This window comes from Gymnodraco acuticeps, unplaced genomic scaffold (assembly GCF_902827175.1).
Source record: "Gymnodraco acuticeps unplaced genomic scaffold, fGymAcu1.1, whole genome shotgun sequence".
Lineage (NCBI taxonomy): Eukaryota > Metazoa > Chordata > Actinopteri > Perciformes > Bathydraconidae > Gymnodraco > Gymnodraco acuticeps.
Genome location: NW_022990938.1, coordinates 51,948 through 65,903, shown reverse-complemented (window position 1 = coordinate 65,903; position 13,956 = coordinate 51,948). Strand labels below are relative to the sequence as shown.

The 13,956-nt window shown below is 40.8% G+C and overlaps 1 protein-coding gene across 3 annotated transcripts; it reads right to left on the bottom strand.

The window, feature by feature from the left end:
- Positions 1-3,474: 3,474 nt before the first annotated feature.
- Positions 3,475-13,705, bottom strand: pus7l (pseudouridine synthase 7 like). 3 transcript variants are annotated; one of them, XM_034234243.1, is made up of 10 exons: positions 13,503-13,670; positions 11,864-12,682; positions 10,216-10,375; positions 9,052-9,265; positions 7,403-7,501; positions 6,919-7,000; positions 6,585-6,750; positions 5,823-5,931; positions 4,574-4,627; positions 3,475-4,109 (listed from the first exon to the last, which is right to left on the bottom strand). In XM_034234243.1, the coding sequence occupies exons 2-10, from the start codon at positions 12,636-12,638 to the stop codon at positions 3,741-3,743; spliced, it is 2,028 nt and encodes a 675-aa protein (XP_034090134.1). In that variant the 5' UTR covers positions 12,639-12,682; positions 13,503-13,670; the 3' UTR covers positions 3,475-3,740. The 3 variants fall into 3 exon arrangements, with proteins under 3 accessions (XP_034090134.1, XP_034090135.1, XP_034090136.1); XM_034234244.1 differs by having other exon boundaries at positions 3,741-4,109; positions 13,623-13,705; XM_034234245.1 differs by having other exon boundaries at positions 3,741-4,109; positions 13,554-13,663.
- Between the last annotated feature and the right edge of the window lie 251 nt (positions 13,706-13,956).

The window sequence follows — 13,956 nt, the reverse complement described above, 5'->3', positions numbered from 1 at the left end:
ACTATGGAGCATAGTGCTTCAGCATTACTTTTCACATGAATCAATCTCATTTAACACAATCATGTTTTTCTGCCTTTCCGCTTGTCAATAGCTCAGCTGCAGTTATCGGGTCAGTGTATTTTCCACATGCAGGCCTCTCACATGTGGGACACTGCCTAGAGAACTCTAAATGGGTGACAGATCAGCCTAGGCAGCACTGATGTCCAATGGTTTTACTGTTGAATAAAACCATGATAAATAACATAAATGCACATCCAGGCAAATGTGGTCATGGGTTTGTCTATAGGGTAGAATATGAGAACGCTCACACTAATAGCAACTGCGTATGTAATGTGAATTTCACATGGTAAAGTCATTTCCACATCATCTGGTTTTGACTTTTCTTCCCAACAAGTGCGCTCCTTGTTAGCTTCAATCCTCGCAATCAAAACACCAGAATCAAATCCAAGAGCCTTCGTGCACAAACCCCAAGAATGTCACTTAAGTGCATCAGGAATATAAATCACTTGATTAAATGGCCGCAATGTAGAATAGGAGCTTTAAAGAAAACTCTGTAAATCCTAAAGTCTTACCGAGGATATTCCCATAAAAGTGGCGGCTTAAAAGTCAAAAGAAACATACTGTAAAATCATTGGGGGGATTAGTTTTCGTATACTGAGATTAGTCAAGATGCAGTTTGAGTTATGCTTCCACTGTACTCAGCCATGATGTGAATCCAGGAAGTCACTTCTGGATTGCAGCAACAGGGGTCCCAGAAAAAAACACTTGCTTTCTCTTTCACAGGCACAGACAAGTTCAGAAACACATGCACGCAAACATTTTCAAAATTCCCACATGCACAGTCCCGTATCAGCGTCTGCTCTAGTAAAAACACAGGGAACCACTTGCCAATCAACTGACTGGAGGAAAGACAGCTCGAGCAGGGTCAAAGGTTGCTGGAATGTTTATATGTCTTATCATGAGCTGTTTCTGAGTGTGTGTGAACCTCTTACACATAGGCTGATTAAACCAGAACATACTGCAGAACTCTTTCTTTACTTACTTTACTTGTCCCTTTCTCTTCCACTTAAAGCCCCTAAAAACTTGGTTTCAATTTGTAATTTTGTCTTGATAGCCCATTACGTTTTCCACCCTCTCCAGGTGTTATCAACCCAATGGATTGGCGTTATCAGAGGTTATCAGGCTCAATTATATGGGTTAAAATAGGCCTGCTCCACCTACTGGGAGATTCAGAAGTCCATTGGTCATCTGTTCACAGGGTTGATCACCGATATGTATACAACACAACTGTAGAAGGTGTAATATAGGCCTAAAATGCACATGTAAAGCACAATGATAAATACTATAACCCTTAATGAGGCTCTATTATGCTTTTGGGGGATCTTCCTTCCTTGTAGTGTGTTAGAAAGGTTTTTGTGCATGTCAATGGTCATTGGTCTGCAAAGGCTAAGTTCCCCCCTGCTTGAAACACCTCCAATCGACTCCTTTGTTTACTTCCTGACATAGTGACATCACTATGTAACACTTCAAACTAAACTCAACCTCTACAGAACCAGTGAGATTTCAAAAACAAACGCAATTCCAGAAATCTCTCAGCAGAAATATCCACAATTGTTGTAACTGGACTCAAAGCAAGGATGTTTAATTGGTCCAAAGAAAAAACTTGGCCATAGAAAGCCATACTGCTCTGTGTCCTTCATAACCCTTTCCTTCCACTTTCCTTTCTAGTAATATATAGGCCTATCACTGTACGTCAATGGTAATCGTCGTTCATAACCCTTGACTTCCTTGTCTCAAAACTTTTCTCTGCCTTTCTCAATGAGACGAGTAGTAAAGTTGTCATCTTTGCTGTTGAAGTGGGTCAACATTTATCTATAGCAAGCTGGAACAGGATTAGCCCGAGGATGAAGAGACGTCACTCGCCCATTTCTGTCAGCGTAGAACAATTATAGCGTAGCGATTTAGCGTAATGTAGAATCAGGCCAATTATACTTTTCAACTGCAACTGTAGCCTACTGGGCCTTATCCACACCACCATCACTTTGCAAATTGTGCCAGTAAAGTATATACTAAAGCTACATTTGGAAGCAATACAAATCTATTTTCTTTTCTATTTTCTGTGATCACTGGTTGGAAACGTCCTGTTTAAGACCAACATCTGCAAGCAAGGTTAAAAGTGTGGGGACTGTTGAGGGGTCAAGGAGTTTCACACTTAAATATGCAGCCTTAATGCCTCCTGGGAGATGCATTTAACCTCGCACACAACTTCTATAAACTCTCATTTAATATCAATGCGTGAGATCTTTTAAAACAATAAATCACAATTATTAGGAATGAAAGAAACACAAGGAGGTATTGGTCGATCTGTCAAGATTTAGTTTGACTCCCAAGGCAAGAAACTCCAAATACATACAATCTTTTTTTCTGGTTGATAAAGTATTTCGGTTTGTAACTCAACTCCTGAAACAGTTAAGAAACTCATTACTGCTAATGCGTCTCCTTGGCTCAGAGGGTTAGTTTACTGGCAGGCAGTTTATCACCCAGCGCTGTGGGTTAATGACAGACTGCATGTCAGAACCCACCTCAAACTAAAACATCCATAAAGTCACTTTTTACATTGCTTACAGTAAAAAAAACACCCTGCAGGTATAACCAATGTGAGTTATTCATGAGGGAGATTTAATATGCTGCTGTCTTTAAACATTCTCATACAAATTGCATAAATTAGTCACAGGAGGCAGATCCGGATCAACTAAAACAGATTGAATGCTGCCCCTCAGCACCGTGATTATACAAGAGTTTAATGCTTCATTATTTTTTATATTACTTCAGGAATGCCTCTCCTGCTGGTGTACGGATCATTTTTTACCTGTGAGTGGATACGGACACACTGGATTTAGCCCGATTAGTGGCGTGATATACTCATTAACATCATCAGCGTTTCTCTCATGTGGTGCAGGTGCTGTTTTCACTCTGATAACAACTCATTAAACATTCAAACTTCAACAAAAATGTTGAAACTCTCCATTTACATTACATTGAGAAGAGTAGGAGCCCCCGTTATACGACCGAATATTGCTGTGTGTTGTCTCCATCTAGTGGTGATTAGTGACCAGTACACTACTCTTCACTAATCACAAGCACACATTTATTTCTAAAAGCTCTTTATTTTTCTCATACTGCCTGTGCTGCAGCACCTCTTTTCACCCTCTGTCTGAAACCAGAGCCCAGTCTGCTCAGATTGGTTAGCTGGCCGGCTCTTTTGTGATTGGTCACTTAATGATGTCCCGCCCCTTAGCCTATCACTTGAAATGTGTCAGAGCGCTAGCCAATAGAAGGAAACACAGGGATTTTAGCCTTTGCAGACCATTTACATGCACACAAACCTATAACACAGTACAGGAAAGGGAAAAGTCTAAAAAAAAAACATAATAGGGGCTCTTTAACATTTGAAAATAAAAGCGTGGAAAAAAGTTATGGAAAAAAAGTAAACTATTTTTTTCTCTAAAAGTTTTATTCATGGCACAAAACACAAATACGGTTAACACGGTTTTACATTTATAGTTGTTCATGTGTTTTATCAATTGCACATTATGCATTTTTTTCTTTTTATAAACACAGACGTATGTGTTACCTTAACAACGAAAGAAATAAGGCTACTAATAACGTATCACAATGAGGGTTTACAAAAAAAAAAAAAAAAAAAAACTTCTGCAAATGTGTAGAAATACAAGTGACCTCTAGGGGTCACACTTCATGATCTCTCTGAGGCAGATGGTGGCGTAGCAGGAGGAGTCCAGGTCGAAGTTTAAAGTGAGAGTTAGCTTCCCCTCTGCCGTAGTGCCGTTGATCTGCCGGTCACTGTTTCTACTGCTGTTCCCTGTCGTTTCCTCCTCACCCGCCTCCCCACAGGCCGCTCTCTGGAGCTGGTAGCTGAGGTTGCGTGGCGAGGCCAGCAGGGGGCGGTGGCAGCCGGGCAGGTTTAGTTTGAGGTTGCTGACTCTGAAGCGACAGCCGTCCAGCCCGTCTCGGGACAGTCTCTCCTGATACCAGGCCCCCATGGCGTTTTCTGGATACTTCACTGTGTTTCCAGGCATCGGCATCAACACCTGAGAGGATAATAATAATAATAATATTTTATTTGTATTTACTTCTTTACATCTCAAAACATTGTCTTGCACTATTTTATTCTATATTAATGGACATAAAATACACACTGTTTTCACACACACATGTAAATAATATGTACACATGACCAAATATGTATGTTCATTTTAATTCATTTCGTATTTTATAGTTATATAAAATCGTTATCTTTGATTTTATCCTTAATTTTTATTAATCTGTGTGAATCTGTGCTGTCCTGCTTTTCAATCTTATCTTATCTTATTTGTTCTATGTCCTATATGTTAAACTGTTGGAGGAGCCTGTGACCTGTACGTTTTTCATTGCCATATCTACACTGTAGCTAATTTGCAAATGACAATAAAGCCTTGAAACCTAAACAGCAAAAGTTGCGAGAAAAGTAGAAAAAGGAGCAATTCATGTAAAAGTATTTCCCAAAAGCACATACATGTCCCAATGTGTACACTTCTTCTTGCTCCTCTTGGTCCGTCACCACATGGATCTGCAAAAGTTAAAAAGGAAAGTTTAAAAGCACGGACATGGCTTTTGCAAAACTTGATAAGATGTCCTAACATTAAGAGTTCCTACAATTAATAGAGTGCCACAGTGACGCGTCCTAAAACCCGGAAGTAAGTTAGCATTTTACCACTTCCAGTTCCTTCGCCAAAACGCAATGCAATTTCTCCATAGGGATAGCTGGAAATAAGGTCTGTGGTTGAGACACATTGAAGAGACGGATCACGTTTTGTTCTAAGACATTAAATCCATCAGCAGTGACCCCGCTGGTGATTTCTGAAGAGTTTACGTGTCTGAAAAACGATGGTTGTTAACAAGTGGCTGAATAGGACTACAGAAGTTGTCCAGGCCGTTGTACGTCATTACGCCGAACACGTAAACACTCCCACTAAGTTTGTTTTCCCCCGTGTTCTGCTTGAAAGCAAGTCCCTGCCTCCTGCAAACTGTTCAAACAAACACTTCAACTTGAACCATTTACAATCTGTATGTTTGAATATGGATCTTAAGTTGGTGTGACGTTGACGCAGCGACCCTGCTGTACTTCCTTTACAGCATAACGTTAGCATTTAGCTTCTGGCGACTAGATTTATGATTAGACAATTATAAAAGTAGGATAGACATGTGGAGATTATCCGGCTGAACAAAACGTGATCCGTCTCTTAAATGTGTTTCAACCACAGACCTTATTTCCAGCTATTTTCCAAAATCCTATGGAGAAATTGCATTGCTTTTTTGACGAAGGAACCGGAAGGAGTTTACTTTTAGCACGCGTCACTGCGGTTCTCTATAGGTACACTTTCTAGAAAACGGTGCCCTCACTGTCATCTAAAACATATTTCCCATTCACTGTCTATGAAGCCTTACAAATTCAAGCTTGACATTTATTTAATATTTTGACTGTCTTAGAAGTAACATATATATTTTGGAAATGGGCATAGTTCCCCTTTAATAAACAAGCACAGATACTCATTTGAATACTGACATTTGAGCAGTTTGATTTGCCTTTGATATACTGTATATCTAAGGTTTAAGTCAGGCTTGTGTCGTCACATACTGTACTTAGTCCAGCTGAAAGCAGTGTTTGCTCCATTAGTAAAAAAATATGGCTGCATTACACCCTGCATATTCAATACTCTTTATCCTTATTCAACATGTGTTACCACCCTATAACCCTCTGTTACCTGAGGCAGGCTGCTCTCAGCGGAGTCCTCCTGCAGCCACACCAGGTCTCCTCTCCGGGCTCTGTGGCCCAGAGTGCTCAGCCTGTGAGCCACCGCCTCGTTCCACACTCTGGGAAACAGATAGATCACAACAATCATCACTATTTAACAATTAAAGCACTGGTAGCTGGCTTCAATTTCCCTAAACAGATTATCTCCAAAAAGGTATTTCCAGCCCCTTCAAAACTCTAAGCATCCACATATTCAGTCTGCTGTACAGTCAAATGGTAAACAGTAATGACATCTCCTTAATCAATTTGTGTAAAGTCAAACAAAGGAAAATAATTCACTATACATTATTTTTGTCTATGATGATGTCATATTTTCATATAAAATATTGTGTTTAACAATAAAAACAGTGTATTTATATACAAGAATATGCGTTTATATTGTGTTTTATGCTTGGACACGTCATTTTCCAGCTCCCTTGATACAAAATACAGTCTCACAATTAAAAATATATAATTTGTTTTTGCAGCAAACTGAATATTTATTAGATAATAATAATATAATAATAATCTTTATTTGTATAGCACCTTTTATAAAACAAGTGCAGTCCAAAGTGCTTCACATAGAAATGTCACAGAACATTGATATCACACAGAATACAGTTACCAGTAAAATACTTAATTTGTTTTTGATGAAAACAAATTGTTTGGGGATTTTTCTTTAAATGCCTCTCAGTGTGTGCAGTGGAGCTAACAGTGTGCTGTGGGCTCTGACCTGCTGCAGTAGGCGTGGGGGTAGAACACCCTCATGCTGTGGGGCAGGCTCAGCCAGCCTTGGGTACATCCATCCGGCCCAGTCCCGTAGCGGTTCATGGCCCGGAGCATCAGCCGCTCCCTGGCCTTCGACAGCGGCATCAGCGCCAAAGACTCCTTAGCGTTATCTGGCAGGGAGAAGCAGGGAAGACAAAAGAAAGGGAAACAGTTAAAGTATGTGGAATTCCTAAAAAGGTCATTCGTTAGTTGTTCTCAAAAAAAGATGGATGACAGCAAATGACTATCTTTTTACATTGTTTGCAAAAAATGAAACCCAGTATTGTCTTAGCTCTCACCTGTTTGAATGAAGTGTCTCTTGGCGTTGTTCACTGGATCACTGAGGTCTTCTGGAGTGAAGAAGAGACGCACAGCACTCACCTGACACACACACACACACACACACACACACACACACACACACACACACACACACACACACACACACACACACACACACACACACACACACACACACACCACACACACACCACACACACACACACACACACACACACACACACACAACACACACACACACACACACACACACACACACACACACACACACACACACACACACACACACACACACACACACACACACACACACACACACACACACACACACACACACACACTTCAGATTAACTGACAGGGCAATAATGTGAATGATCTCACACTTTCTTCTGGAAATGTTTCAGGCTTTCTGATACCCTTCATTTTACAGCATGATAGCTTATAACATCAGGTGTGGACATCATAATGCTCTGCATCACTTACCATGTCTTCTTTGAGTAGAGCCAGCCCTACCCGGTCAGACTGGACGCTCTTCACGCTGCCAAACCTCTGCGGGCCGTAGTAGTTGACAAAACCTCTGGCCTGCCAAGAGAAACATTATACGTTAACACACAACTTGGGAACAGGAAAGGCAGGACACTACTCTGAGCTCCGATTAATTTCACTCGAACTTGAATGGTTTGAAGTAAATGAAGAAAAAGTGCTCTACATATATTAATTGAAGTTATTTAAAAAAAATCGTTCGGATAATTAAAGTATTACTGAATAGCAGGAGTGATCCCAAAGATATTGAAGTGACTGTTATTTTGTATATATTGATTGTTGTGCTTTTATTTACGTTTTAATGTTTGCATATGTATAAATGTGTCTGTTGATTGTGTATATATAGGATATACATATTTGTATACATATTTGTATTCGGGATTGTGGGAAACGGTATTTCGATCTCTCTGTCTGTAAAACACAAACTGAAAGATTGACAATAAAGTTGACTTTGACTTCGATACAGAAACAACACAGGCCTGTACTACGAAGCCGGATTTTCGCTTCACGAGCTAACTTCAGGGAAAAGTCTGGGTTTCCGGTCCTACGAAGCTGGTTCTCTTTTTAGCAGGCTAGATCTCCATGGTAACTTATGCTTAGCGGCTAACCTGGTCGGGACCAGGTTAGGTTGCAGGCTAAGAGCTCAACTCAGTGAAAGCACTGCCTGCTGACCAATCAGAGCTCAGTGTGCGGAGTTTAAAGCGATCAAGTCATATTACAGGAGAAAGGAAATACAGAAAAGCTGCCGTCGTAGGAAAGACGGCCGGCAAAAATCACCGACTGTGTGAACGTGAACATTAATAGAATATCACCTCCCATCTTCAGAGCAATCTGACTATTATAACATTAGCGTTAAGAAAGCTTACTTAAATATCTGCCACAACATAAGTAACCGGATCAAAGTAACATTACGTTGCCTACAGTCCGCGGCACTGTGAGTGCAGACGTCAATGTGTCCCATTACCTTTCATATCACATCATAATGTATCATATTTCCTTATCTGAGTCAGCTGAGCCGTATCTGGCGGTGCAACACTCACAGTGTCACATACTGTATGCAGAAGTAGTATTTTAAGCAACACATTAAGTTGACGAAACACTCGAGTCAAATGTATTTAAAGTCAGATCCACTCGTGTCTTGGACGGGGCAGTGATATCATAAACCTGTTAATGTACGCATTCAAACACTTTTTTTTTACCAGCTGTATTCAAATGTTGCTAACCCCGCCCCTTCCATGTGAACGCGCACTCAGCCGGATAGAGAAACCCTGGCTTGAGTTACCGAGTTGATAACCAGCGTCGTAGGACCGTTTAGCGAGAGCGCATTTATTTTGGATTAGGTAAGCCGGGTAACTCAAACATATCCAGGGTCTGTTGAACTGGATTCGCAGTACAGGCCTCAGGTCTCAGCCGTTTAAGGGTAAAGTTGGTAATGTTTTATATTTTCTTGTACTTTTTCCACAAATCACATTAAAAAAAATGAACAGTGTGTCTGCGGTGCCTACTGAGCCTGAAAATAGGATAGGTCGACCATGTAAACTAAACTAACCAACGAAAAAACATAAACAATACAAAAAATGGTTCGCCACCTTTACGTTCTCCACAGCCTCCTTTACCAGCGCAGCCAGGCGAGTGTGTGTGTCTGCAGCAGAGGAGTGTGTGTCACCGTGGGGCCTCAGGTCGCGCACCACCAGGTCGAAGTGGTTCCCCTGCAGCCGCCCCAGTCTGAGCGGCTCGCTGACGGAGCGGATCTGGGTCACACACATCCCCCTCCTCTCAAACTCTGCCGTCTTCTCCTTCAACCTGGTGGGAAATAACATCGGGGGAAAAAGGAGTGGATTTATGATATTCATTGAGAGGCTTCGAAGTGTCTAAGAAGATTGTTCATGGGCCAACTCAAGACACTTTTTTTTATTTGACAGTTTGCTTCATTTAGTCCTGTGTTGACTTTTAGTTGAATCAGAATCAGGTTTATTGCCAAGTAGGTTAACACATACAAATCATTTGGTAAGCACATAAACACAGTGTGAGGGAATACTATATATACTTGTAGCGACAGCAGGAAACAAACTAAGTCGCTGAGAGGCTGAGGCCGGGCCTGTTTGATGTTGTATGACACGCTAAAGAAGTACTCGCTGAAATCTGAAGCTCTGTTTCGTAGTATGGTAGTTTAAAGAAAAAACTTGGTTCTCAGACATACACTGTTATAATCAAAGTAATTGTAATCTTGCGGTCAACAAAAAAGTACAACGGCCCCGTGTCACCCTCTCTTCCACACACCCACACCTCACACAGGTGAACAGGATTATAATGAGTGCCACCCATACCCATGTGACCCAAGCCAACCAATCAATATTGATCATGGCTCCTACAATACTGTTGCTAAAAAAATTACAAAGCAAAAACAGAACTACATAAAAAGGAAACATCTCAAAAAAACGATTTAACATAACAAAAATAAAGATAAATATTGAATAAATATATAATAAACTAAGTAAAGCAACAATAATTTAAAAAATACAGAATATTAAAGTTTGGAAGTGGAGAGCTGTTCAGATTTTAAAATAGGTGTTAAGTGAATCTAGTAATGTGGATTGCGAGGGGAGTTGGTGTTTGAAGCACTTAATGTCCCCTTTTGTGCTATTTAAAGATTGATTGAGTAAAAATGGTGGTAGCTTGTTGTGTACCCAACTTTAAAATAGGTTAATATGATTCCCAAACCAAACAAATCCCTCACAGAATCGCAGCTGTACCTCTGAGTTGAGACCTTCTTGACCACCATGGACTGGAAGGTGATGGCTCTCTTGTCTTTGATCCCAGCGTAGGTGAAGTCTGACGGGAGGACCCCGAGAGACGCTGCCATGTAGCTGATCGCCTCCAGAGTCTCCAGGTTCTCCTTTCGCAGAGTGAACCCTGAAAGAGAGGACACACACACACACACACACACACAAAACAAGGATGTTTTCATTTCAATTGCAAGTGTTTTTTGTTATTTGTACTATGAAAAACACTGACTTAGTACATTGTTTGACTGGACCTTCATTCGGTGTGACCATATTTGACCAAAAGCTATTTTAAGATATCAGTTGCTGTGTGAGTCATCTTGTGAGGGTCAACTGACTCCTGTAATAGAAACAAATTCCTATTTGTACTGTACTTGTTTTTCTTTTATTAGCCATTAGCCATTTATTGTTGATTCACAAACATCAACAAAATGCCACTTGATATGACATAGTATAATACTGCTGGAGTGCTTTTTTTAAACAAGAAGGCCAACATTGCAGATTAAATGCGTGTTTTCTGATTCTACATGTGATGTTTTGTTTCTTTCCGTTAACTGTCAAGTGGGAACTAAGTATTTTGTTGTGTTTCTCTTATTTTACATTACATGAAGTCCTGGTCAATGCATTTGTCACGTCCCGCATCGACTACTGTAACGCCATCCTCTCAGGCATACCCACCAAGCTCATCAATAAACTACAAATCATACAGAACTCCGCAGCCCGGATCATCAGCGGCACCAAGGCCTCCGAGCACATCACCCCCATCCTCATCCAACTCCACTGGCTCCCTGTTCAATCCCGTATCCCGTATCAACTTCAAAAACCTACCGCTCACTTACAAAGCCCTACATAACCTGCCCCCCCCCCCCCTATCTGGCTGACCTTCTTCAGGAGTACACCCCCTCTCGCTCCCTCCGCTCCTCCTCTGCTAACCGTCCCCACCCCACGCCTCGTCACCATGGGTGCTCGGGCTTTTAGCTGCACTGCTCCCAGACTCTGGAACTCCCTCCCCCCGCACATCCGACAGTCAGACACAATCACCATATTCAAATCCCAATTAAAAACCCACCTGTTCAAATCTGCTTACTCACTATAGTGCTCCCCATTATATGTTTCATTTGTGTCCACTTGACTCCTCCATGATTTCCTGTTTGTGTTTTTATCATGTTCTGTTGCCTATTAGCGTTTTATTTATTTTTAACAAATTGTACGGTGTCCTTGGGTGTCATGAAAGGCGCCTAAAAAAAAAAGTATTATTATTATGTTACTTGTTAGACGCTTTTATCCAAAGCAATTTGGGGTGAAGTGTCTTGCCCATACTGACTGCGGCGGGGTTTGAACCTGTGACCATCTGATCCCCCGTACCAAGGCTCTAATATAAGATTATGTTCTTCTCCCTGCTCCTTTCCAGGTATGGTTTGTTTATAGAGACATGTTTTGTAAATAATTGTTATACATTAAGTTGTGCACACCACGAACGGAACACATAAAAAGGAAATGAAATTATCTCAGTGTTTTATGATTGCTGAAATGTTAATGGTCAAAAAAAGGCATTTGCAACATATTTCCTGACATTGAAGTCATGATCAAAATGTAAAAGTGTGATTCTACACCATACCAGTGTAGACTTCTTCTTCTTTCCGTTCCTCTGCGCTCCTCTTCTTCGGCCTCCCTTGCTCTCTCAGCCTCACGGAGATGGCCGTCGTCCCCTGGTCGGTGAAGCTCTTCGTCTCCACCAGTTTGCCGAACCTCCGGCTCAGGAAGTGGTGCACCACCGTCCTGTGGTCCTTATCGTCGTCGGGTCCGAACGTATAAGACGAGCCTCGCACTTTGGCGTCTATGAACCTGAAGAAGTCCTCCGCCTCGTCCTCGGTGACCAGCTGGGAGAGCTCTCTGTAGTCGGGGTCTTCCCTCACTCTGATCTCAGGCTGGATGGTGACGGTCATGAGGAAGGGGAAGCGGTGTCGGACGGCCCGGTGGACGTTAGCTCTGTGGTGTTTGTCTGTGAAGGATCCCAAGGACAGCTCCTGCTTGGTTGGCTTCTCTTTGAGAGTCAACACAAACTGCTCCAGCTCCTCACTCACCGACTGGCCTAAAATCACACTTAAATCAAAACTCCCCGGGCTAGGAATGGTGACATCGAGGCCACAATCAGCCGCGACATCATTGTCCTGTGAGGAGTGATTATTCCACTTACATTCTGCACCGGTTTCATTGTTCTCATCTGAGGAGGCACTGTCCGGTGTGTGTGTGGCTGTGTTAACACGCTGCCCACTTGTGTCTATCTCAGTCACCACAAAGTCTTTGATAAAGTTTTTGATGCTTCCGAGAAAGCCTTCATGGTTTGATATGAAGCACGCAGGGACGGTCGTAGCATCACTGTCCTGCTTCATGGTCACTTCATCCAAAAACTGTGCCGTCTTCAGTTATTTCGTTACTGAAAAGGACAAAGATTAACACAATTATTAAGCTGTTACAGACAAGGGCAAAAGAGATACACTTAAGGCTATTTTACAGTGCATGAGATGTACTTAAGATACATTTGAATGAGTGGATTTAGAAGACAATGTACAAATGTATACAAAAACTAGAGAAAAAGACCTGAGAGAGAGTCAGAGAATGTTCATATTTTAAGGACCAACTCTTTTTAAATTGGCTTTAATTTTACTTTCTTTTCATTTTTGTCTTATTTAGTCCTGGTTTGACTTCTGTTGCTTTTAGAATCAGGTTTATTGCCCATTAGGTTACACATACAAATAATTGTATTTGGTATATACATAACACAGTACGAGGAACTAAGTCGAAACAAAAAGAACAAAAAAAGAACTATAATAAAAAGGAAACATCTTAAAAAACGATTTAGCGTACAAAAAACAAAGATAAATATCATCTCAGAATATACAAAAAATACAATATTAAAGTGGAGAGCTGTGTAGATTTTAAACAGGGAAGTGTGCAACATACTCGGAGGATTTCAATAATCTAGTTATTGATGTAGAATTAAGAAGAGAAAGTAAAAATGTATACAAAACACACACAATGTAATGAAAATCATGTAAATGAATATAATACATATAAGGCTGAAACGCATTAGACCGGAGCAGATAATAATATGAATATAACCCTGCCTTATTAAAGCTGTCAGATGTTTAAAAAGATAACATATATGCTTTATTTCTGCTTAAACCTCGGTTATACATGCAAAACAGCCAGCCAATTTACAGTAATAACCCTATTTTCCTACAAACAAATCCTACCTCTGAGAGCTGTAACGTGACCTGCTACAACAAAGGAAGCAGAGCACATACCTGTCTTTAAAACGGACATAAACATGTATCGTACAAGATGAATGATAGCTGTTTGTTTACTACACTAACCTGCACGCGGTATGTAAACGAGGAGCTGTTGATGTAAACACAACACCGCCGAAACAATTCGGTGTACTTCCGCGTCATGTGACCGTCATGTGACGTTTCTTAAAGGGACCGTAGGCACACTGTGGTTTAGGACCATAGACTGTATTTGTAGCTTACCTTTTTACACAAGTATTCTACAAATACAGAGTAAAAAATGTAAAGGAAAGAAAATAAATATAAAGAAAATTGTGATTAAAAACAAAAGGAAACATTTCTCGTCAAACTTTTTACCAAAATACACATTTTGTTTTGATTGCTTTCTTATTTTTAATAGTGGTTCCATAATGTTGTAATT